Genomic DNA, 27,120 nt, shown 5'->3' on the forward strand with positions numbered 1-27,120 from the left:
ATGGATCCTAGGGTCTTAAAAGAAGTGTCTATGGAGATAGTTGATGCGTCGGTTTCAATTTTCAAAAATACCCCAGATTCAGTGAACGTTTCATTAGATTGAAAAATAGTGATACATGTCTCTTTTACTTAAAAAGGGACAGAAAGCAGGTAGAGACAGGAATGTTAGAAGCTTATACAGTGAATGGTAGAACCCTCAAGAGTATTGACAGTCGGAGAGATCTAGGTGTACAGGTCACTGAAAGGGGCAACACAGGTGGAGAATGTAGTCAAGAAGGCATATGGCATGCTTGCCTTCATTGGCCAGGGCATTGAGTATAAAAATTGGCAAGTCATGTTGCAGCTGTATAGAACCTTAGTTAGGCCACACTTGGGAGTACAGTGTTCAATTCTGGTCGCCACACTACCAGAAGGATGTAGAGGCTTTAGAGAGGGTACAGAAGAGATTTACCAGAATGTTGCCTGGTATAGATGGCATTAGCCTTCCCGAGGTGTAAGATTTCCAGGGATAGGGTGGAGGTGAGGGCTTAAGTTGGTTGGTGCAGACTCGATGGGCCAAATGGCCTCCTTCTGCACTGTATGTTCTATGTTATTTTTAAAAAAGCTATGAGGAGAGGTTGAATAAACTCGGTTTGTTCTCACTGGAACGACGGAGGTTGAGGGGGCGACCTGATAGAGGTCTACAAAATTATGAGGGGCATAGACAGAGTGGATGGTCAAGAGACTTTTTCCCCAGGGTGGAGGGGTCAATTACTAGGGGGCATAGGTTTAAGGTGCGAGGGTCAAGGTTTAGAGGAGATGTACGAGGCAAGTTTTTTTTTTTTACACAGAGGGTAGTGGGTGCGTGAAACCCGCTACCGGAGGAGGTGGTGGAAGCAGACTCAATAGTGACGTTTAAGGGGCATCTTGACAAATACATGAATAGGATGGGAATAGAGGGATACGGACCCCAGAAGTGTAGAAGATTTTTGTTTAGACGGGCGGCATGATCGACGCAGGCTTGGAGGGCCGAAGGGCCTGTTCCTGTGCTGTACTTTTCTTTGTTCTTGGGGCGGCACAGTGGTTAGCACTGCTGCCTCTCGGCGCCAAGGACCCGGGTTCGATCCCGGCCCCGGGTTACTGTCTGTGTGGAGTTTGCACATTCTCCCCGTGTCTGCGTGGGTCTCACCCCCACAACCCTAAAGATGTGCAGGGTAGGTGAATTGGCCATTCTAAATTGCCCCTTAAATGGAAAACATAATTGGGTACTCTAAATTGTTTTTTAAAAGGAATGTTAGAGGCTATTATTGAAGACATAACAGGGCATTTAGATAAAGGGTAATCAGGCAGCGTCAACATGGTTTTGTGCAAGGGAAATAATGTTCAACTAATTTATTGAAGTTCTTTGAAGAAGTTACATGTGCTCTGGATAAAGGGAAACCAGAGGATGTGCTCTACTTGGATTTCGAGAAGGCATTTAATTAGGGGCCAAAAGGTTATTGCGGAAAATAAAAGCTTGTGGTGTAGGGTTACCATATTGGCATGGGTGGAAGGTTAGCTAGCTGAAAGAAAACAGGCATTAAAGGGTCTTTTTCTAGTTGTCAAGATGCAAAGAGTAGTGTGCTACAGGGATCAGTGCTGGGGCCTCAAGTTTTTACAATTTGGAGAAATGGATTAAATGAAGGGATCAAAGATCTAGGGCAGGATTCTCCGCCGGCGTGATTCTCCGTTTTGCCGGCGCCCGGGGGTTTCCTGACGGCGTGGGGCTGCCCCACAATGGGAAACCCCATTGACCGCCCGGCGTAATGGCGGATCCCGCCAGCGGATGGAGGCTGAAAAGTGGCGGGGCGAAGAACCCAGCCCATGGTTGCAAAATTTGCTGATAACACAAAAGAAGAGTAGGAAAGTAAGATGTGAAGAGGACATGGGAGGAGGACATGGGAGGCTACAAATAGATAACTATAGGTTAAGTGAGTGGGCAAAGATCTGGCTAATGAAGTACAATGTGGGAAAATGTGAAATTGTCCATTTTGGCAGGAAAAATACTAAAGCATTTTAACTAAAGGGTGAGAGATTGCAGAGCTCTGAGATGAAATGAAAATCGCTTATTGTCACAAGTAGGCTTCAAATTAAGTTACTGTGAAAAGCCCCGAGTCGCCACATTCCGGCGCCTGTTCGGGGAGGCTGGTACGGGAATTGAAGCGTGCTGCTGGCCTGCCTTGGTCTGTTTTCAAAGCCAGCGATTTAGCCCTGTGCTAAAGCAGAGGGATCCAGATGTCTTGAAAGTACAGCAAATAATTTGGAAAGCTAATATAATGTTATTGTAACAAAAGCAAAAGCCGATGCCGGAAACCTTAAATTAAAACAGAAAATGCTGCAAAAACTCAGCAGCATCTGTGTGGAGAGAAACAGAGTTAATGCAGAGATGCTGCCAAACCTGCTGAGGTTTTTCAGCAATTTCTGTTTTTATTTCAGAATTTTATTAATTGAGAGGGCAATTAAATAAAACAGTAGGGAGGTTATACTTTAGTTATGTAGGGCATTGGTGAGACCACATCTGGAGTACTGTGAACAATATTGGTCTCTTTTTGAGGAAGGATGTAAATGCGTTGGAAAAATTTCAGAGAAAGCTTACTAGACTAATACCAGGCATAGGCAGGTTGTCTTATGAGGAAAGGATAAACAGGCTAGGTGAGTATCCAATGGGATTTAGAAGAGCAAGAGGTGACTTGATTGAAACATAAATTCCTGAGGAGTCTTGACAAGTTGGATGTGAAGAGGATGTTTCTTCTTGTGGGAGAATCCAGAACTAGGGGTCAAGGTTTAAAAATTAGCGGTCAGTCATTTAAGACTATCATGAGAAGTTTTTGTCTCTGAGGGTCGTGAGTCTTCCTAAAAAGGTGGTGGAAGCAGAGTCTTTGAATATTTTTAAGGCAGAGGTAGATAGATTCTTGATAAGCAAGAAAGGTAATAGGGGGTACCTTTTCATTCACCCATAGGATATGGACATCACTGGGTAGGCTAGCATTTATTGCTCATCCCTAATTGCCCTTGAGAAGGTGGTGGTGAGCTGCCTTCTTGAACTGCATGTGGAGTAGGTAAACCCACAGTGTTATTAGAGAGGGAGGGGGTTCCAGGATTTTGACCCACTAACAGTGAAGGAAAGATGATATATTTCCAAACCAGGATGGTAAGAGGGTTGGAGGGGAACCTCCAGGTGCTATGTGTTTCCTGCCCTTGTCCTTCTAGATTGTAGTGGTTGTGGGCTTGGAAGGTGCTGTCTCCGGAGCTTTGGTGAGTTCCTACAGTGCATCTAGATGGTACACACCCATGCCACCGTGGATCTGTGGTGGAGGGAATGAATGTTTGTGGCAGAGATGCCAATCAAGTGGCTGCTTTGACCTGGATGGCATTGCGCTTCTTGAGTGTTGTTGTAATTGCACTCATCCAGACAAGTGGATAGTATTCCATCACACTCCCCGTGGGGGCAGCACGGTAACCACAGTTGCTTCACAGCTCCAGGGTCCCAGCTTCGATTCCCGGCTAGGGTCACTGTCTATGTGGAGTCTGCACATTCTCCCAGTGTCTGCGTGGGTTTCCTCTAGGTGCTCCGGTTTCCTCCCATAGTCCAAAGATGTGCAGGTTTGGTGGATTGGCCATGCTAAATTGCCCTTCGTAGCCAAAAAAGGTTAGATGGAGGTGTGAGGATAGGGTGGAGGTGTGAGGATAGGGTAGAGGTGTGAGGATAGGGTGGAGGTGTGAGGATAGGGTGGAGGTGTGAGGATAGGGTGGAGGTGTGAGGATAGGGTGGAGGTGTGAGGATAGGGTGGAGGTGTGAGGATAGGGTGGAGGTGTGGCCTTAGGTAGGGTGCTCTTTTCAAGGGCCGGTGCAGACTTAACGGGCTGAATGGCCTCCTTCTGCACTAAATTCTATGATTCTTTACTTGTGCCTTATAGATGGTGGACAGGCGTAGGGGAGTCTGAGTTACTCGCCAATGGATTCCTAGCCTCTGACATGCTCTTGTATCCACAGTATTTATATGGCTAGTCCACTTCAATCTCTGGTCAGTGGTCACAGGATGTTGATGGTGGGAGATTTAGCTATGGTAATGCTGACAAAACATTACATTTCTTTACCCCTCAGTCTGGCCTCAATAAAACTCGAGATGCATTTATAGGCATAGCATTAGTTATTTTTATTCGACTTGCAAGTCTGACTCGTTTCACAAAAACCCAGAACACAAGCAGTCACCTAGGTCTCCAGAATCGAGTGCTGTTGGAAACAAAGAAATCTTTACAAATACATTCAAATGGCATCAAGTTTCACATACACGATTCCCATAGGTCATCCCATACCCCTCCTGACCTGGCCATACATCCGAATTGGCTCACTTCTCATTCCTTCCCCTGGCCTCTTGTTACCCAGCATCCTTTTCTCCTCATACACTAGACACCCCTCCCCCCTGCCTTGCCATGCTCTCTGAAATCCTTTGTCTGTGAACTAACATGAATTAGACCGGCCTACATCTACATTACTGTAACTAATATATTTAAAGTAACTATTTTATATCACATTTGTCGTTCCCTCCTTTTATCATTTCATAACCTATCTATTCAATCTGTAGCTACAGCCCCTCATCTAAAAAGATTTGTTGCTGCATTTCCAATTCCTGTTGTAGCCCCCCCTCATCTGCTGCACCCTCGTGGATCCTAACAGCCAAGATTCTAGGGGCGTCTGTCTGTTCCAGTGCACCCCGCATTCTACCCATCACGCATTTAAGGATGGCCAGGCCAACAAAGATGCAGCCGAGTGCCACTGCTAAATACATGCCCATATTTATCAACCAGTCCTTCCAACCTCCAAATCCCCAGTTACCCCAAGAGCCAGGATCCTGCATTCTGTCCAGGTGATCCCGTATGCGATCCATAAATTTAGTGATGTTAGCGGTTAGGTCTTGAACTCCCATGATACACTTGCCCTGCACTATGGCGCATACCCCACCCTCACGGGCCAGAAGATAGTCAAGAGCAGACCGGTTCTGCATGGCAAACAACTGCAGTTGAGACAATTCCTTAGTTATTGCTCCGAGGGCTCCCAAGGTTTTGTTTCCCAAGATGGTAAGGCCACAAATAAAATAATTCCTATCGCTAACCGCCAAGGAACCCCCCCACACCTCCCAGTGTCAAGGCGCTCAGAATTCCCCACCCGGCTTAGTGGCCCCGGTTGGGTGCGAGAACCTGAGGTTTTTTTCCTGCTCTCGCAGAATTCAGCTGAGACTGCCCGGCGTGCTAACTGATTATGCAGCATCCACGCCGAGGGGCAGGGGACTGTGGTAGGGACTAGAGTCCCAATAGCAATTTGGCGGGGAAATGGGGGTGACAAAACATTGGTCGCTGTGCCATTAAAAAAAAAAAAGTAGTATCCTTGCTCCGTGTACAGGCTTGCATCACAATCAGTATATCGGTTGCGTAGGGATCCCACAGTAGCCCAGTTTAGCCAGCTTTGGAACGCCCTTTCGGGCCTCCTGGCAATGCAGAAAGCCCTAGTCCCAACAGTGATATGAGAGACATTCGCCCAGCCACAAAGGAGTTGGAGGCCGGCGCTCAATGGAACGCAAGTGGTGTTGTAACAAAAGCATTGTCCAGACGCCTGAGTGATATGACACCTCCTGTCCATACAGGTGGCGAACAGACATGTTATATTCGTTTCCACCTCTACCAGCAAACAGCCATACCCGTAACTGCTGAAACAATTCTCGTACAACCGGGAGTCCCTATTGGGAGTGAAGTGGCTAGGTACGTACGCCCTCCACCGTTGCAGCCTATCATACTGTGAGTGGGAATTATCCCGAGGCAGGGGAAGGCAAATAGCCGGTGGTGTTGAACCCGGATTGTAAGGAAGAGTGACTTGCTCGGGCGGTGGCTCGGAATGCTGACAATGAACCACCGTTTGGTGAGTGCCCCAAAGCGGAGAAACAGAAAATAACCTAGACACCGCTGCGGGGTTCGGGTAGCAGACAACCCGTCCCTGGCCATACAAGCGGTGGTAAATCTGATAGAAGAGATTCATACTACCCGGGTTTTCCTCAGTCTGGGCCCTAAATGAATTAAGTGTATCTCCTGATAACCTATATTCTAGTTGTACTCCCCTCCTTACATGCCCCGTCCTCTCTCTAGTCCCCCTCTCTCTCTCACAACCTCTTCCTACCCTCTCCTGACGGTCTGATTTTACCTTTATGGTACCAATCTTAACACATCCAAAATCAAATTTACATGTACTCCAAAAACAAGGCAATGTCCATGTAATGTTCCCTTCCCATCGCCGGGACCGGTGCAATTGCTTCATGAGTCCTGCATTGTCCGTTAACCTGATGACCTTCCATGAGTCGCAGAATGTCACCTCGGCATAAGTGAAATGTCCGTGTAGTTTGGTTGGGGTTACAGATGTAGATGATATTTCCCTATTCCATTTCCGCCGCCGATGTCACTCCAAGCGAGGCGAGGCCGAAGATTACACAGGCGGTGCATAGCCACCCCTTCATGCTCTACACCTGTAAAACAGCGCTGGGGAAGGGAGGCAGGTTAATCTGTCCAAGAAAATGAGGCCCGTATTCAGAACTCAACTGAGCTGGTATGCCGCCTCAGACCGTTAACCACAGTAGCAGCTTTATTATCGGTAGTCGGATATGCCTCAACCCATCTGCTGAACACATCCACAATAACCAAAACATATTTATAACATTGACAACATTGACACCTTTCCAACTCGATGTAATCCATTTGGAGCGGCTCAAAGGGACCACTGGGCAACGGGGTTTGCCTCATACCACAAGGGATACCTTTGCCGGTGTTATATTGCTGACAAATCAAACACCGATTACTGATACTCTGGGCCAGTCCCTGCATTTTAGGGTGTCACCAAGTGTCCAGCAACAAATCACTAGTCTCCCCGAGCTCCACAATGAGTTGCAAAATGTACACATTCGATGACCCATAAAGCTAGTACCTCAGACATACAAGTCAGATGTGCTGGTGTGGTCCATAAAGAGGAAACAGAATCATGTGTACAACCTAACCATTTCCACATTTGTTTATCACTGTCAGGAGCGTCCTCCTGTAACCTTGACGTCTTGGATGGTTGGCATTGGCTTGTCAGAGGCCGACCTATTTATTGCAGAATGTTTAGTCTGACCTAACATTTTAGGCGCCATCACTTGCTGAGTTTACGCAGCTGTCCGCGCTGCACAATCTGCTCGTTCATTACCAACGTCAACTGGGGTCTTACCATTTGTATGGGCAGCGCATTTAATGACGGAAATCTGCGCGGGCATAAGGAGGGCCTGCAGTAGGTCATTAACTAGACCCCGGTGGGATATTTGACCATACATAATCATGTCAGGTTGTTCTAATGGAATATCACTCAAATCGTCCCTTATTGTGGTAGTTTCCTGAATCAAGGCTAAACAGTCGTGGCCAGGTGCGTCTTCATGGACAGGGGGACCGCTAAGAAAACAGGCTGGATTGATAGTGGTACAGTATTTAAATGTCAGACATTGATTGTTCAAAAGGTATATCTCATACCTATTCTGACTAGCTGCGGTAAGCTGCTGAGTCTGCAGTTGCCCCAATAGTGCGATGACCGAGTGGGAGCTTTATACCGTATTGGCAGCAGCCTGCAAACTATTGTATATCGCTGCCAAGATCTGGGTGCAAACAGGGTGGCCCAACGCCACTGGATCAAGTTTGGAAGAGTAATATGCTACGGGCCGGTGCTTGTCCCCATGTTGCTGGGTGAGTACCGCTGTTGAACATCCTTCCAGAACAGTACAGTATATCTGGAACAGTCGGTCGTACAAGGGCCTACCGAGGGCCGGTGCTTGTCCTCCAACTCCCTGTTTTGTCCGGTTCTGTCATAGGCCAGGGTAACGTGATGCAGTGAATGTTCAATGTCTAACGTCCACCACTGGGGAGTGATAGAAATATAGCACTGTTGTCTCATCCTCCATGATTGAACCGTTGCCCCTTCATCTCCACACTCTAGCTGTAGCTGGAAGATACACAGTAAATCTCGGGCCAACAAGTTACAGTACAATCCAGTAGTCACTACAAACTGATGATCCGCAGACTTATTCTCGTAAGTGACTGTCACAGGTTCAGAAATAGGATATTCACACACCTGTCCTTGGAACCCCGACAAATGCTGCTTGTGGTCGGATAGTGGTAGTCAAAGTTCTGATTGCACCGAAGACATGGCTGCTCCAGTGTTGATTACAAATGGGTAATGTTGATCTCCTATCTGCAGAGAAATAATAGGTTCCCTGTCCGATTGGAGAGTCCTTATGACTAAATTAGCTAGTCAATCCTGTGTTGGGAAAGGGTTTGCCTGGGAGAAGTCAGTGTACCTCGTCTGTCCACCCCTTGGTGGGTGCCCCCTCCTTTGGGTCGGGTAGTCTCCTTCTGCCCGTCTTTTAAAGGGGCATTCCTGTTGCCAGTGATCTGCACGGCCGCAATTAAAACATGCATTGTTCCCTCTATACCTGCCTCGTCCTCTTTTCCCAGTAGACCAATGGCCCCTCAGAGGGGGCGGCAGTTGTAAAGCTGTTGGTGCATACGGTGGGCCATAAAGAGGAGCTGAGGGTCCATTTGGGTGGGTTTGATATCCTACCCCATGTTGATCCACCCACCCAAGGTCACAATAGTGGGGTTCCAGCTGGTAAGCCACCGTTTCTGCCGCTGGTTTGGGTCTCAGATCATCCTTTTTCATTACATAATCAGTCTTAATCTTTGTAACTGAGCCTGCTTCCTGGTCTACACCCTCCCTCCAATAAAATCTGACTGCCCTGGCCATTTGAGAAGGGTCGTTCTCTGTCCAATTCATGTTATTACATTTCACGGCAGTAGCCACGGAAGGTGGTAGGCAATGCATTAACCTAGCACAATATTATGGGGAATTCTGACCATTTTGGTATGGCAAGTCACCTGACTGCCCATGGTAGATTTTATTAAAACGTTCCAGAAATTCCTCTGGCTCTTCAGTCTTTTTAGGTTTGAGGTCTAAGATAGCAGAAATGTTTATGGGCTTTTGAAATGTGACATTCAACGCATTCAGAATTTGTGCCCGTCTATCATTGTCCAAAGCATGGGCTTGCTGGAGTGCAGCGTGACTAGCCTAATTCAAGTGATTGAGATGATTGCGGTACTCTGCTGGGGTTAAAACCTGCTGGACTAGGGCCCAGAGGTCCCTAGAATCAGCTTGATAAACTGAGATGGTAGTTCTTAGATAATCCACGAAAGCAGCAGGAGATTTCTTCCTGTCTGGGATTGCAGCCATAATAGCCATCATCTCACTGGGTCTCCATGGGAAATAAACGTCTATCGTGGGCTGGGCCGCCACCGTCACAGCATCAGGGTTTGGTATTTTCCGAATCGGCAACTGTCTCAGAGTCTCACTAGGGGGCGCTCTGGCTGATTCCTCTAGCTCTTTCAAAACTTCGACGTCCTTCCCTGTCACTAGGGGGAGCTCCAGCTCCTCAGAACCATCCCCATCCTCTTTCTTTGTTCTCGTACTTTTCTGTCCTACCATATCGGTCTGAAGGGATCTAGGTGGTATGCGTGATTATTTCTCGATAGGATCAGGCCCCTCTCTCATTGTCCAAGATCGGGTCCCAGAGCTAACTGGGCTTGTGGAACAGAGCTCCCCTTCTCTAACAGACAGTGAAGATGGTAAAATAGGACCCAAGCTATCAACCGAAGGGGCTGGAGAGGCTGGCATGATTTGAATCTGGGGGGCAGTGACTGGATATAAATTATGATACTCTGGTGGTTCCGGAATTAGTGCAGACAATGCTCCTGGTGCAGTCGAAACTCTAGCCAATCTGGTCCAATTTTCTAAAGCCAAGATTCTAGGGCGGTGATTTATACCGGAGCAAAATCAACTGTCATGTCCAGATTTACACTTTTTAAAATGATGTCAGTGAGTTTCTTTAAGTTTCTATTAATTCACAAATAAAATGAGCTAAACATTATTTCAAGTAATTCAAACTAAAGATTCTGGCAATTTCAATCAATTGCTTGCTAAAATAATAAACTTTTATCAAAGAGGTGGAGAAATCCACTGGTTTCCTTTAATTAATTCAAAACGTAACTTTGCTGGAGTTTCACTGACTCGAAAGAAAGGTATCCAATTACACCACAAGCTGCCTGTTATCTCAAGCTGCTGTTAACCCTTTGAGAGACTTCTGCTTTAACTAACATGCAGCATCCAGTTTGTTTTAAAATTTAACGTTTCTCGCCACTACAGTCCAAGGATACAATTTTAGCTTAATCAACTATAGATTTAAAAACACTCATTGAACTAAACCCTCATCCTGAGGTCCCATCAGTTCTCCAAAAACACTCACACATGGAATTAAACCATCATTTTGATGTCCCATTAATTCCAAAACTAACCCAAAACCGAATCATCACTCACACATGCAATTAAACCATCATTTTGATGTCCCATTAATTCCAAAACTAACCGAAAATCAAATCATCAATTATGGAATCCTGAAATCCTATCAGTTAAATTTCTAATCACCAGACTGACCTTTGATTTCATCGAGACGATCTTTCCGTACCAACCGCGAGTGACCAGACTAATCAGACCATAAGAAGAGGGGAAAAATCAATGCGCGGTCATTTTCCAGCTATACATTGTGGGCCCTTTTCTACTTTCCTTGTCCAAAATCAGTCTAATTCTGATTTCGCGGTTGGTCAGAACCGTCTTGAGAAATCCCCGGTTTCAGCACCAAATGACAAAACATTAAATTTCTTTACCCGTCAGTCTGGCCTCAATAAAACTCGAGATGGATTTGTAGGCATAGCATTAGTTATTTTTATTCGACTTGCAAGTCTGACTCGTTTCACAAAAACCCAGAACACAAGCAGTCTCCTAGGTCGCCAGAATCGAGTGCTGTTGGAAACAAAGAAATCTTTACAAATACATTCAAATGGCATCAGGTTTCACATACACTATTCCCATAGGTCATCCTATACCCCTCCTGACCTGGCCATACATCCTAATTGGCTCACTTCTCATTCCTTCCCCTGGCCTCTTGTTACACAACATCCTTTTCTCCTCATTCACTAGACACCCCTCCCCCTTCCTTGCCATGCTCTCTGAAATCCTTTGTCTGTGAACTAACATGAATTAGACCGGCCTACATCTACATGACTGTAACTAATATATTTAAAGTAACTATTTTATATCATATTCGTCAATGCCATTGATTATCATAGGGAGATGGTTAGATTCTCTCTTGTTGGAAAGGGCCATTGCTTGACACCTTTGTGCCCACTTCTTAATTATCCTTAAAGTCGATAATGATTTCCATCTTCGGGCATACCCCTCCACAGTCCTTCTCAAGGCGAACTTGATTTTTTCCAACCTAAGGAATGTTGCGAGGTTGCTCACCTGCACCCCCGGTTTCGGCAGCCCCATGTCTCTCCATTCCAACAGCATCCGTCTCTGGGCTACCAGAGAGGCAAAGGCCACAACATCGACCTCTCTCGCCCCATGGACTCCAGGGTAATCCAACACTTGAAAAAAACCCTCTTCTGGACTCGGGACCACCCACCTTCACCCTCAGCACCTCAGGCATCACATCAGCGAACCCCCGCCAAAATCCCTCCAGCTTCGGACAAGCCCAAAATATGTGCTCATGGTTCGCGGGCCCACCCACGCACCACCCACACCTATCCTTCACCCCCTCATAAAACCTATTCATCCTGGCCACCGTCATATACGTCCTGGGGACTACTTTAAATTGAATTAGGCGACCTAGCACGCAAAAAGGATGAATTCACCCTCCACAGAGCCTCCTCCAATAACCCAGCCTCCAACACCCTCCCCAGCTCTTCCTCCCACATCCGCTTAACTTCACCTATTGGGGCGCTCTCCCAGTCCATTATTTCTTTGTAAATCTCCGATACCCTGCCCTCACCAACCCGTTTTCGACACCACCTTGTCGTGCAACCTCGGAGGCGACAGATCACGAAAGGACGGCACCTGTTTCCTCACACAATTTTGCACCGGAACCCATTCCTCTACCAGTCCCTCCAAGCTTGGGAAGCCGCCCCCCATGAATAGGTCTCCAAAACGCTCCCCCCCCCCCAGCCAACACAAACACATTCCCGCAAATCAGAGCCCAATGCGAGGCATCTTCCACCCTCGGGGCCGCCGCCACTGCCAGACTTGTGGAGTGAGTACCTGGCCGGTGAGAACGGCAGAGGCGCCGTCAATATTTCATTAATGCCCCCAAACTAGTGTCCTTGCAAGAGGCTGCTTCCATCCGCTCCCATGCCGACCCTTCCCCCACTACCCACTTCCTGACCATGGTTATATTTACTGCCCAGTAGTAGTTCATCAAATTTCACAAGGCCAACATCCCCCCCCCCCCCTGCCGTCGCCGCTCCAACAGCACCTTCTTCACCAGTGGGGGCTTTCCCCGCCCGCACAAACCCCATGATTAATGCATTAATCATCCAAAAGAAGGCCTTTAGAATAAAAATAGGAAGGTTCTGGAACACAAATAGAAACCTCCGGTGTACCGTCATCTTCACGGACTGCACACGACAACAGGAGCAGGTCCCACCTCTCAAAATCCCCCTTCATCTGCTCCACCAACCGCGCCAGATTCAATTTATGTAGCTGCTCCCAACCCCACACCACCTGGATACCCAGATACCTGAAACTCGCCCGCACTACCTTAAATGGCAGCTTGCCCAACCTCCTCTCCTGCCCCCCCTCACCTGGATCAGAAGGACTTCACTCTTCCCCAGACTTATACCCAGAGAACCGGCCGAATTCCACCAAAATGTCCATGATCCCTCCAATACTTTCCAATGGGTCCGGTATATAAAGCAACAGATCGTCCGCAAATACCGAAACCATGTGCTCCAACCCCCCCCCCCCCGCACTATCCCTTTCCAACCCCATGACGCTCAAAGTGCCATTGCCAGTGGCTCTATCGCCAAGGCAAAGAGCAACGGCGGGAGAGGGCATCACTCCTCGTCCCAAGATGCAGCCTAAAATACCCAAACTCACCTGGTTCGTCCTTGTACTCGCTGCCGGCACCGATACAACAACCGGACCCAATCCACAAACCCGAACCGCCCCAGTACCACCCACAAATATTCCCATTCTACCCGACCAAAGGCCTTCTCCACGTCCATAGCGACCTCCACATTCCATCCCTCCGAGGGCATCATAACATTGAACAGACGCCTAACATTAGCCGACAGATGTCTCTGGTCTTCCCCTATCACCCCGGTACACAGTCCTCAATCCGTGAGGCCAAGATCTTTGCCAACAACTTGGCGTCTACATTCAGCAGTGATATCGGGCGGTAGGACTCTCACTGCTCCGGGTCCTTATCATAGATTTCATAGAATTTACAGTGCAGAAGGAGGCCATTCGGCCTATCGAGTCTTCACCGGCCCTTGGAAAGAGCACCCTACTTAAGCCTACACCTCCACCCCTTAACCCAGGATCCCCATCGAACCTTATTTTGGACACTAAGGGGAAATTTAGCGTGGCCAATCCACTTAACCACATCTTTGGACTGTGGAAGGCAACCGGGCACCCGAAGGAAACTCACGCAGACAATGGGAGGAAGTGAAAACTCCACGCAGACAGTCAACCAAGGCCGAATTGAACCCGGGACCCTGGAGCTGAGGAAGCAGTGCTAACCACTGTGCACCGTGCCACCCATCCTTCTTCAAAATTAAAGAAATTGAGGCCTGCGATAATGTGGGGGCAGCTCCTCCTCCTCCTCCCTTGCCTAATTGAATGCCATTACAAGTCGGGGCCCCAGGTCACCCAAAAACTTTTTATCAAATTCTACCGGGAAGCCATTTTAGCCCAGAGCCTTCCCTGCCTGCATCGCCCCCATGGGACTCCGATTCATAAAGCCTCTTGTGAAACTCCTCAAATACACTGTTCACCCCCACCGGGTCCAATACCACTAAGCCCATCCCATCCTTCACCCTTCCAATCTCCCTCCCCGCCTCCTGCTCCTGAGTTGGTGGGCCAGCATCCTACTAGCTAGCCTTCTCCCCGTACTCATACACTGCCCCTCTGGCTCTCTGCAACTGCCCGACTGCCTTCCCCGTGGACACTAGCTCGAACTCCACCTGAAGCTTCTGCCTCTCTTTCAGCAATCCTGCCTCCGGGGCCTTCGAATACTTCCTGTCCACCCGCAGAATCTCGTCCACCAACCTTGCCATCTCTACTTGCTCCTACTCCTCCCTATGCACCCTGAATAATATGAACTCCCCCCCCCCCCCCCCCCCCCCCCCCCAACCACTGCCTTGAGCACCTCCCACAGCGTGACGGTCGAGACCTCACCTGTATCATTTAACTCCACCCCATCCGCAGACTCTTATTCACCACAAAGTAATTGATTTGCGAGTACATCCTGTGCACATGGGTGAAGTACGGAACCCCCTTCGTCCTCGGCCTCTCAAACCTCCACTGGTTCACACCATCCCCCCCCAATCCCACCATGTGTTCCATGAACCCCTCAGCTTCTTCGCCACCGCCGACACCCTCCATGACCTCGGGCTCGAACGGGCCAACCCAAGATCAATGACTGTTAAAATCTCCCCCACTTGTTATCAACTGGTGCGACTCCAGGTCCGGGATCATCCCCAGCATCCGCCTCGTGAACTCCACATCGTCCCAATTTGGGGCATAAACGTTTACCAGGACCACTGGCATCCCCTCCAGCTTCATACTCACCATCACAAACCTTCTGCTACTATATTCTCCACCTCAAACGCCACCTGTTTATTTACCCCTCGTCTTCATGTCTAATCCCGAATGGAAGACTTGCCCTCCCCACCCTTTCCTTAGCCTTGTCTTATCCCCGATCTTTATGTGTTTCTTGTAAAAAGACCACTTCCGTCTTCAAGCTTCTCAAGTCTGTGAAAACACACGACCGTTTAACAGCCCCATTCAGCCCCCTCACATTCCACCCCGCCCCTCCTCCCCTGCCGATCAACCATACCCCTTCTTAGGCCAGCCGCCGACCCATGCCACCTTTTTAAAGACGGCAACTTTCACCTGATTAAATCCAGCTCTCCTCTTCGCCAGGTCCGCACCCAGGTCCTGGTACACCCGAAGCTCACTCCCCTCCCAGGTGCATCTCCTCGTCTGCCTGGCCCATCTCAATATCTTCTCCTTGTCCAGGAACCAGTGAAGACGCACCACCATCGCCCTCGGCAGCTCATTTTCCTGCGGCTTCGTCATCAGCACCCTGTGCGCTCTGTCTACCTCCAGGGGCCGGTCAAAGGCCCCCCTCTTCCATCAACTTCTCCAGCATCTTGGCTACATATGTGCCAGCGCCCGCTCCCTCGATGCCTTCAGGTATCCCCACGATTTTTAGATTCTGTCTCTGGGAGCGGTTCTCTAGGTCCTCCACCTTCTCCTTTAACCGCTTCTGGGTGTCTCACATCAGACCCATTTCAGCCACGAACGAGGTGAGCTGTGCCTCGTGCTCCCCCACCGCCTCCTCCACTTTCCGAATAGCCTGAGACTCCAGCCTCTGTTTCACGAGGTTCATTCTCGCTTTTAACGGTTCCACCGCCTTTGCTATGTCCTCCTGGGCCTCCCTCCTCTGTCAGCTAAATTTCTAATTTGAGAAGTCCACCAGGTGCTCCGTCGCCCATTGGGCAGGCAAGGCAGACCCTTTACCCTCCGCCATCTTGACCTGTGTTGTACGAAGATTCTCTTGCTCCAACTGCTCCCTTCTTCTCCACCCACTTCTGTCCGTGGATCCATCCACAAGCCCCACCAGTGGAGTCAAACTTCTCTCCAGTCACCACGGCACCCTTTTTCCACAAAAACAGCCACCTTACAAACGGGGAAAAGGTCCAAAAAAACAGCCTTGAGCAGGAGCTGCCAAATGTGCAAACACTCACACCATGGCCGCCATCAGAAGTCGTGGAGTGATCATTGAACGTCCACACTCATGACCTTGCAATGGAAGGAAGGCCATTGATGAAGCAGCTGGAGATTGTTGAGCCTAGGATCGTACCTTGAGGAACTCCTCTCGTAGTGCCCTGGAACTCGGATGATTGACCTCTAACAACTATAATCATCTTCCTTCGTGCTAGGTATGATTTCAACCAGTGGAGAAGTTTCCCCATTGCTTCCAATTTTGCTAGAGCTCGTTGATGCGCATTCAGTCGAATGCTGCCTTGATGTCAAGGGCAGTCACTCTCACCTCACCCCTGGAGTTCAGCTCTTCTATCATTTTTGAACCAAGGCTCTTAATGAGATCAGGAACTGAATGCCCCCGGCAGGACCCAAATTGAGCAGCAGTCAACAGGTATTTTCAAGCTTCGCTTGACAGCACTGTTGATGTCCCCCTTCCATCACCTTACTGGTTATCAAAAGTAGACTGATGGGGCTATAATTGGCTAGGTTGGATTGTCTTGCTTTTTGTGTATAGGACATACCTGGGCAATTTTCCACATTTACTGGGTAGATGCCAGTGTTGTAGCTGCGCTGGAACAGCTAGGCGAAGGGGCATAGTATGTGCTAGAGCCCAGGTCTTCAGTAATATATCTGATATATTGTCAGGGCCCATAGCTTTGCAATATCCAATGCTTTCAGCTCTTTCTGGATATCACATGGAGTGAAACAAGTTGGCTGAAGACTGGTATCAGTGATCCTGGGAACCTCCGGAGGAGGCCAAGATGGTCATCCATTTGGCATTTCTGGCTGAAGATGCATCAGCCTTATCTTTAGCACAAATGTGCTAAGCACCCTCATCATTGAAGGCGGGTATATTTCTGGAGCTGCCTCCTCCAGTGAGTTTGATTGTCCACCACCATTCATTACTGGAGGTTGCAGGACTGCAGAGCTTAGATTTGATCCGTTGGTTGTGGAATCCCATGGCTCACTCAATCGCTTGCTGTTTATGCAGTTTGGCACACAAGTAGTCCTGTAATGTAGCTTCACCAGGTGACACCTCATTTTAAAGTATGCTTGCTTCTACTCCACCCATGTTCTCCTGCTCTCTTCATTGAATGTGGAGTTGCAGTTACTATCCGATCAGCCAAAATCTTATTAATTGACGGAGCAAGCTCAAGGGGCTGAGTGGCCTACTCCAACTCCCAAGTTATATGCTCATATGGTTCTTTAAAAACAATGAAGGTCTCTATTATGTCAGTGAGTGATTGCAAACGGATAGAATTTAAAAAAGGAAAGAGTCACAATATTGGTGCCATGGTAGCACAGTGGTTAGCAATGTAGCTTCACTGTTCCAGGTTTGATCTAGGCTTGGATCACTGTTTGTGTGGAGTCTGCACGTCCTCCCCGTGTCTGCATGGGTTTCCTCTGGGTTCTCCGGTTTCTTCCCACAGTCCAAAGATGTGCAGGTTAGGTAGATTGGCAATGCTAAATTGCCTAGGTATCCAAAAAGGTTGGGTGGGGTTACGGGGATAGGGTGGAGGTGTGGGCTTGGATAGGGTGGTCTTTTCAAGGGTTGGTGCAGACTCGATGGGCCGAATGGCCTCCTCCTGCACTGTAAATTCTATGAATATTGCTTAAAGAAACAGTTATAACCGTGAGAAGGGATGATGTGCTAGAAGGTCCATCAAATGAGGCCATATGTGTTAAATTCAGAAGCAAAAAAGGAACATTAAGTGGTGGAGTTGACACGGTAGCTGAGGAATATAAAATATGCGGATAAGACAAATGTATAGTGTATGGAAATTTAAGGGCCGGTATTCTCCCCCCTCCCCGCCGGGTGGGAGAATCGCGCCACGCCGCCCTGACCCCCGCACGCGATTCTTCCCCTCTTCCCCCCCCCCCCCCCCGAAACCAGCGCCGCGCGAATCGCGCCTTGTCGCTCAGAGAATCGCCGCAATCAGCGAGCGCCGATTCTCCGGCCCGGACAGGCCGAGTGGACGCCGAAATTCTAATCTGCTATCAGCAGGCGGGACCTGGGGCTTCAAGGGCTGGGAGCGGCCTGTGGGGGAGGGAGGGGTGTTCCAACACCGGGGAGGCCCTCCAGAGTGGCCTGGCCCACGATCGGGACCCACCGATCGGCGGGCTGGCCTCTGTCGGCGGGCCTCGTTTCTTCCGTGGGCAAGCCTGTATCGATCGGCCATTTTTGTGCGGGGCGGCCTGGGGGAGGACGGCTACCGCGCATGCGCTAGTTGGCGCCGGCCCAACTGTGCATGCTCGGGACCCAAGGCGCGCGTCGCTGACGTCGCGCCCCTGTAAATCGCGCGACGCCCCTGCTAGCCCCACAGAGGGCGGAGAATAGGGGTCTGGGAACGGGCGTCGACGCCGGAGTGAAACACTCCGGTTTTTACTCCGGTGTCGGCACTTAGACTCCCATTGGGAGAATCCCGCCCAAGGTGTTTAGTATCCTTAAGTGGAAAATTCGTCAGGCCTTAGCTGTCAAGCAAAGAAATAGCAGAAGTTCTAGCCAACATTTTCCAATTCATTCTCAAGGACTGCGAATGTTGTACCATTGTTTGTTTGTACAAGGAGGAAGGGATAGCCTAATAACTACAGACCAGTAAGCCTAACCTTGGTCGGTGATGGGCAAATAATTGGAAATTCTGAGATTATATAAATTGCCATTTAGTAGGATAGATTAAATAAGGATAGTCAGACCATGGATTTGTTAAGGGAAGGTCTGACTAACTTGATTTAATTTTTTGAGGTAACAAAGAGGGTCGCCACATTACGGAAAGAATGGGATTATATTAGAGAGGGTACAGAAGAGATTTACAAGTGTTGCCAAAAAAACTTTAGCTGAGGAAAGATTGGAAAGGTTGGGTTGTTTAATTGAGGTGTACACATTTTTGAGGGACCTAGATAGCGATAGTAAGGATCTGTTTCCCTTCATAGAGAAGTCAATAACCTGATTTAAAGTAACTGACACAATGATTAAAGGGAAACTGAGTGAGTAATTTTTTCATCACGGGTGGTTGTACCTGGAATTCACTGTCTGAAAAGCTGGTAAAGGCAGAAAATTTCACAACATCTAAAAACACTTGGATATGCAATTGAGGTGCTACGGACCAAGAGCCGGAAGCTTTGATTAGGCTGGATGGCTCTTTTTTGGCCACCACAGACATGATGACTTGTGCTGTAAATCTTTGTTTCAACACTTTGAAAAGCAGCACAGTTTGTGCCCAGATTGTTGATTGCACCCACAGTGGAGACAACACTTCTTTGATTAAGCTTTCATTTACCACTCCTATTATCTCCTATTTCATCTTGGTGTTGAAGCTACTTAAATAATCTATATTAATGCACATTGTTAAATCTAGTTTTTATTTGACCATTGTAATTTCATGATGAAAAGTCCACAAGAGCACCTCTTGTTGATTTATGACATAGGCTGAAAATATTTCATCTAATTATTGCAAATTTGAATCATCTGCACATGTAATTTGCAACCCTGCAATCTTGTAGCACTTGTGCTTAGAATTTCACTTAGTATTTGAGATGAAGTAGCATGAATTGTAATTTGTGTGCACCCAAAATGCATTGTGAATACTGAGTCATTCTTGATCAGCCCAATTTAAAGATCAAGTGACCACGGACTTTAGGAATTTGGCAAGGTGAGAGGAACTAACATGTTGCTGTGGGATATTTATGTTAATCGTGCAGAAGAAATGCTTTTAAATCTATGTGATCATTCAAGTATAAGAAACTAGGGTCGCTAAATGACTATTCTCTTAAAAGAAAATACTGCTGGGTACGTTGGCCCTGTGTGTTAGGTTATAATTGCCTTTTTTTTTTAACCATGCTATTTTTTAAGTATTTGGAGGATCAGCAGTACAATCTGCCTTACAAGTTTTGTTGCTTTCGTTTGGGGGTTTTGAGAGCCTTCCCCTATTGCAAATTGGTGCACTCTAATTTTGTGATTTTAGTTTTAAGATACTGAAAGTATTACTTGCTTGTGTTCCAATAGGTTAATAGTGTTATAGTAAAAGGGACATTTATCAAAAGAACAAAGGGGTCTATCATTCTACAGCAACAGCTTGCATTTGTATTGTACCACGCCTAATTTGTTTATAATATAAAATATGTCCCACAGTGCTTCACAGGCATATCCTAACATTTTTATTTAATTTGGGACCAAAGTGTGCACTGGTTAGATTTTACTTGTATTCACACTAAATTTGTTTAGTTTTACCTTTGCATTTCAGATATAATCTCTTATTGCAAAGCTTGTCTTAAAAAGTGCACAAAATTAGGTTCTCTGTTAAAGTTGTAATCTGTATTGCTTTTCGAATAAAGGCAGTTACTGATCTGAGAATGAAAGCTGCAGTAATGGTCCAGCCAGGCAGTATAATACATATTTTTCATTTACAAATATTATCTTAGAAAATAATTGTACATCTGTGGTGACAGTCAAATTTAAATTTCCTTAAAGCTTGTTTAAAAGGTCAATGTTCTGAAACCATGGGAAGGATTTTTTTTGTCATTTTTTACGAACTACTAAGGAGATCCAAAAGAAACCTCTTTACGAAGATGTTGCAGCCGCAATATAAATGTACCCTAAAAATGATTTTCTCACTATCAGTAGACAAGAATACTTTCTAATTGAAGGCCATGATTTCATTTACTGATGGATTTCATGGGCCAAACCTTGAAAGAACTGTCTTCAGAAATGTTAGTTGAGGTGGATTTATGCCACCGAGTTTCACGAATCTGTCAACACAACCTTCCAGGTTTTCCCTAATCTAATGTCAATTGTATCAAAACATAGACTGGAATTTTCCCGGCGGCGAGGGGTGCATTCAACAGGAAACCCCGTTGACAATGGTAGGACCAGAAAATCCCGCCGCCGGCCAGTGGCAGGCCGCCTCCTCCACCGCGAAACACGCAGCGAGTTGCGTGGAAAATCCCACCCATCCCTGGATTTGAAATTCTGCTAAGGGTGTATATGCAGAGCTAGTGGCATATTTTGTTATGCTAGCATACAGAAGCAATTTTGCTGCATTTTCCGCCATCCCCTTATTAACATGGTGCTAGTGTCTTCACATTTGCACTAAGAGCGCAGAGGTCAGGATTCTCTGAGCAGGACCAGGAATAAACCAGCGTTTCTTAATGCAGTACAGTACCTAAATATCCTATTAATGGCAAAGTTTGAAATTAGACATGTTTAGTTGCATGGTGCTTGGATGGAATAGGCGACTGCCTTGAAAGCAAGGAATGGTAGGTGCAATCAAAATGAACAATAGTGCAATGATGGCACCAAAAACAGCAACAAAATGTTAATCCACCAAGTTTTTAAAGCTACAACAATTGCTGTGCTTCTTTAGGCTTGCGTTTTTATCCAGCCTTTAAAGTTACACAACAGTGGTTTCCATCAATGGGGCAATGCATCTAAATTTCTAGGGTGGGAAGGTAATGCTCTTAAGATGGGGTGTGCAGTGGTGCAGCACTGCCAGCCTGTTCCTGAACATTAAGCACAGCCCCGTTGAAAATCCAGGGCTGATGCAAAGGCAAAGATCCTGATTTTCTACTCTGCCTGCCTTCTCCATAGGAATGTCATTTTGCTCTCTACACTTGGTACTTTGATGAAGGAAATGTAATGGAGAAAATAGAAACAGTCGTTGCAGAAAACTTGTTCCTAATTGGTCTTGAATGATTTGGTTAGCTCTACTTTTTTGAGGTAACAAACAACCATTTTGAAATTCTTTTTGCTTTCCACCATCTAGAAACACAGCCTGTTGTGTATCCAAACACGCACAACTCCAGGATTGACTCCACATACATGCAACAAATTCATGGGCTTGAATGATCACTCTGTGCATGAGAACAACATTGTTCTGGGACTGCTACATCTCAATGTGGAAAGCACTGACAGACCGCTAAACGTGATAACATCTTGGTCAATGGTGGAAAAACCAGCAATGGATAAAGGGTACTCTAGTACAGAGAATGTTAGGGAGTGGTTAGTGCAAGACACCGACAACTCGGATTCAGACTGTGAATTGGAGCATTTGGGAATTGCCATGTTAGAGACTGGTCCTTTAAGTAAAGCTCACCGACAACTTTGTAGGTCACCTGGTTTGGAATCAAATCTATTAAAATGCAATGAGGTTCTACAGGATTTTAAAATAGATGCTGAAACAAAACCAAAAGAAGATTTAAGACCCGCTGATGAAGACAAAGACTACCAAACCAAAATGGAGTTTGCACTGAAATTAGGATATTCCGAAGAACAGGTACAGCTTGTCCTGACTAAATTAGGAACAGATGCCCTTCCTAATGATATACTAGGTGAACTTGTTAAGTTGGGGAACAAACTTGATTCTGATGCTTCCTGTGTCACAAGTAACCCTGGAACCATGACTCCACGTGATACAACTTCAACAGATTCTCAAAGATCCGATTCTCCTGTAGAAGAATTGGTGGATGATGGTGATAATCTAAAGCCTGTGGTCATTGATGGTAGTAATGTGGCAATGAGGTAAGTGGGAAAATTGCATGTTTCCCTATCCCTCTCTCCGTTGATTGCTCCAGCTCTTGGACATAGAACTGCCAACTAGAGCTTTGGATTTTCTGCCCACGTTGGTTTAATGCAAAATATGGTTTATTGTGAGGGGTGATGGTGAGGCAGCAGAGGGAAGTAGAGCATTCGGCTACCAACAAAAGCTTATTTCAAGCCATTCCACAAGTGACTAATATGACTAATGATAACCAAAGATAGGCATCTAATTCTACATGTTCATTAGCAGCCTTTCCTGTTTTTTAAAAGATCATTACATGAACGGGTTGCATTAGTGAGATAACCAGGATGTTTGAGTGGTACTTTTTTAAGCTATAAAGATGTTTCTATTTATCAAAGCTCTTCCAACTCTTCTGTTACTTACCAAATAGGCAGTGGGAGTCAGGGAAAGATGGAGCTAGGGAAAGAAGGTAATACAACAATTTTAAATTAATTACAATATATAAACATAGACTAGAAAAGATTTAAGTTGGCATTTTTTAAAAGACCACCGAGTTGATCATGTTAGCAGAATTAATGTTTTTAAAATCTTTGTTTCTCTCCGTAATTAATTTCCGGACTGTGATTTTGTTACTGTAATAGTATTTTGGCTATATTATTATGAATTTTCTATCTGTTGGTATATATTTTTTCAGGTCTGCAAGAATAGATTTTGAAGGGAGGAAAACATTTCAATAAAAGTTTAAAAGTTTTATTTGACTTGACAGTGAAAAATAGTGATCGAGTGCAATAGCAGAAACTGAAATTCATCAAACAAGCTTCTTTCTCGAATTGTTGCAAAATGCCATGCTCTTTTGAAATGTTTGCATCACAACAGTTATGGTGATTAAATACAAAGGGCTGGCTTTTAATTGAAGCAACAGCAATGAATTTCACATTTTACATACGTGCAATAAAACTATCTACACCTGACCACTCGCTTCCAAAAAGGCCGACCCAGTTGTCAAAAACCAGAAAAATCTACCCAGTAGTCTATTTTTTAAGCTGATGATATGAGAAAATAACTAGTTACATGAGATTAATAAACTCTAAATTATACTATAAAATTGTTTTGTTTTGGGGAATAAAAGTATACGATAACCCACAGGTAGACTCATGAATACTGAAATCGCAAAATTACTGACTTATTTCTTGGGGAAACCAGGAGGGATAGCGTAATTTGGCAAATTCTTACATTAGAAATTAACAATTTTGAGCAAGTTATTTATTCCTCTGGTTGTGGATTCAACCCCACTTTTCTATCTGACCCAATAATCCTTCACTTCCCAGTGTGTCAAAAAAGTTATCAAACTCTATCTTGAATAAATTCAATGACCCAACCTCCACTACTCTTTGGGGAAGAGAATTCCACGTAGTAATGACTCTCCGAGAAAATAATTCGCCTCATCTCAGCCTTAAAAGGAAGACCTCTTAAACTGTGTTCCCTGCTTCTCGTCTTCCTATGAATGGCAACATCCTCCTAGTATTTACCCTGTCAAGTGCCCACAGTATCTTGTATGTATCAATATGATCACCTCTCATTTTTCTACTTCCAATAGGTATAAGGCTCAACCTGTTCAACCTTTCCTTCATAGTACAAGCTTTTCATCCCTGAAATGAATCGAGTCAGCCTTCTCTGTACTCTTTCTAATACATAGAATCATAGAATTTACAGTGCAGAAGGAGGCCATTCGGCTCATGGAGTCTGCACCGGCCCTTGGAAAGAGCACCCTACTCAAGCTCACGTCTCCACCCTATCCCAGTTACCCCACTTAACCTTTTTGGACACTAAGGGCAATTTAGCATGGCCAATCCACCTAAGCCGCACATCTTTGGACTGTGGGAGGAAACCGGAGCACCCAGAGGAAACCCACGCAGACACAGGGAGAATGTGCAGACTCCGCACAGACAGTGACCAGGGCCGGGAATAGAACCTGGGACCCTGGAGCTGTTAAGCAATAGTGCTAACCACTGTACTATCATTTTTCAAGTCAGGAAACCAAAACTATACACTAGTTCAGATATGGTCTCATTAATGCCCTGTACATCTGCAGTAAATCTTTCCTACTTTTACATTCCATTCCCTTTGCAATACATACCAATATTGCATTTACCTTCCGAAACAGTTGCTGAATCTGGATTTTTTTTTTACACGTGTCCCAAGTCATCCAGATCCTTGTGTACCACTGAGTTCTGCAATCTCTCTTCATTTAAATTGTATACTACTTTTCCATTCTTCCTGCCAAAGTGAACAAGTTCACATTTTCTAATGTGACAATTTTTTTGCCCACTCACTTAACCTGTCTATATTCCCTCTGTACCTCCTCTTGAAAACTTACTTTCCTACTTATTTTGGTGTAATTGGCATATTTAGCTACATACGTTCTGCCCCTTCATCCAAATAATTGATGTAGATTGTAAATAGTTAAGGCCCCAGCACTGATCCCTGTGGCACTCACTAGTTAAGTTGTCAGCCCGAAAAAGACCTATTTATCCCTGCTCTCTGTTTCCTGTTAGCTAACCAATCCTCAATCCATGCTCATATGTTACCCCTACACCATGAGCTCTTATTTTGCAGAGTAAGTTGCTTAAGTAACTTTTGATGTAGCACCGTATCAATTGCCTTTTGGAAATCCAGTATACCACATCTATAGGTTCCCCTTTACTGATCTTGATTGTTACCTCTTTGAAAAGCTCCAAACAAATTAGTTAAATGAGATTTACCTTTCACAAAATCACGCTGACTCTGCCTGTTCATATTATGATTTTCTAAGTATCCTCTTTAATAATGTATTCTAGCAATTTCCCTATGTCAGATGTAAGGCTAACTGGCTTGTAGTTTTCTGCTTTGTTTCCCATCTTACTTGAATAAAGGTGTTACATTTGCTATTTTCTAATTCACTGAGACCCTTCCAGAAACCAAGAAAGTTTGGAAGATTATAACCAGTGCATCTACTATCTCTGCAGCCACTTCTTTTAAGACCCTAGTATGCAGGCCATCTGGTCCTGGGGACTTGTCAGCTTTGAGTTTAATATTATTCCTAGCGCCTTTTCCCCAGTGATGGTGATTATTTTAAATTCCTCCCTCCCGTTCACCTTCGACTTTCAAGTATCTTTGGGAAGTTTTCTAAGTCCTCTACAGTGATGACAGACACAAAGGGCGGGATTTTATGCACAACAGCAGAGGCTGCCCGCCATTGGCCACTGGCGGGATCTTCTGGTCTCGGCATTGTCAATGAGGTTTCTCATTGAATGCACCTCTCGCCACCGGGAAGCCCCCGGCAGGGGCATGCCGTCAGCAGGACCGGAGGATCCCACTGCCGTGAACGCTGGAAAATTCCAGCCAAAATACCTGTCAATGCCCATTTCTTTGTTTTCCATTATCAATTCCCCAGACTCGTTCTATAGAGCACCAATACTCACTTTCATTTCTCTTTTTCTATTTAAATATTTGAAGAAATTCTCCAAGTGTTTTTTGCGTTACTAACTCGCTTTCTCTCATTCTCAACTTTCTCCTTCATTTAGTTATTCTTGCAGGTTCTTAAAATCTCACCAATCTTCTGACTTACCACAATTCTTACAGATTTGTACAGTATTTCTTTCAATTTGATACAAGCCTAAACTACTTTATTCAGCCATGGGCGGTGCATCCTTCTCAAAAAGTCTCTTTCTTACCTGGATAAATCTTTTGGAATTATTAAATATCTCCTTAAACTCTGTCACTGCTTCTCTACTGTCCTACCTTGAAAACTAGTTTCCCAGTTCACTTCAGCTAGATCTATTTTCATACCCGTTTAACCTTTATTCAAGTTTAAAGCTCTAGTCTTAGAACCACACCCCTTCAAACGGAACCATTAAATAATATCATGTTATTATCACTGTCACCAAAAAGTTCCTTTACAATGAAGTTATTGATTAATCCTGTCTCATTGCTCATTACCAGGTCTAGATTAAACTGCTCCCAAAAGTGACCTCTTATCTTTCCTATTTATCTCTCCAAACTGCTTTAAACTGCTCCCACAAGTGACCTCATACCTTTCCTATTTCCCTCTACCCAAACTGTTTCTATGGGTGGAATTGTCCTGTTATGAGACAAAGTGCCCTGGGGTGTGCAGAAATGGGGAGAGTTTCCCGCTGCAGTGGCCGGTGAGAAAATGCACCAATTCTTCAGGCTCCAACATTATTAATTATGCATCCAGGCATTTCACACCATATTCAGTGGCGGGGCAGGTCTGGAAGGCACATAGTCTGCCGTCATATATGGGCGCCATATTGAAAAGAGGAAAAATATCACTAACCCACCATTGAAGAAAGAAGGTGGACCTCCTGAAAATGAAGGTAAGTTTCCTAGAACACAGACCCAAAAATGGACCACCTGAGAACAAAGCTGGATCTCCTGGAACATTCTGAGGCTGGAAGATGGACCTTCTCCAGGACATCAAATCTGGAAAGTCCATCTGAAGATGCACCCCTGATTCACTACTGTATTAATCCGGGGTGTTATGGGTGCCCTTCACCCTCACCTCCAGAGACCGGCTCAGGCATAGTTTGGCTGCGTCCTGACATCTCCATGCCATGTTGTTCCGAATGTGTTTCCCGCTGGTACCATGAGGAATTTGGCATGAGGG

General features: G+C 45.9%; 1 protein-coding gene across 4 annotated transcripts in view; it reads left to right on the top strand.

Moving 5' to 3' along the window:
* The window catches only part of LOC140391844 (probable ribonuclease ZC3H12C), a 138,817-nt gene that overhangs the window by 59,726 nt on the left and 51,971 nt on the right, over positions 1 to 27,120 (top strand). For all 4 annotated transcript variants that reach the window (XM_072476799.1, XM_072476798.1, XM_072476797.1 and 1 more), the window contains one exon: positions 21,720 to 22,474. In XM_072476799.1, coding sequence (XP_072332900.1) covers positions 21,789 to 22,474 — 686 coding nt within the window. In that variant the 5' untranslated portion in view covers positions 21,720 to 21,788. The remainder of the gene's footprint in view (positions 1 to 21,719; positions 22,475 to 27,120) is intronic.

Source organism: Scyliorhinus torazame, chromosome 15 (genome assembly GCF_047496885.1).
Source record: "Scyliorhinus torazame isolate Kashiwa2021f chromosome 15, sScyTor2.1, whole genome shotgun sequence".
Lineage (NCBI taxonomy): Eukaryota > Metazoa > Chordata > Chondrichthyes > Carcharhiniformes > Scyliorhinidae > Scyliorhinus > Scyliorhinus torazame.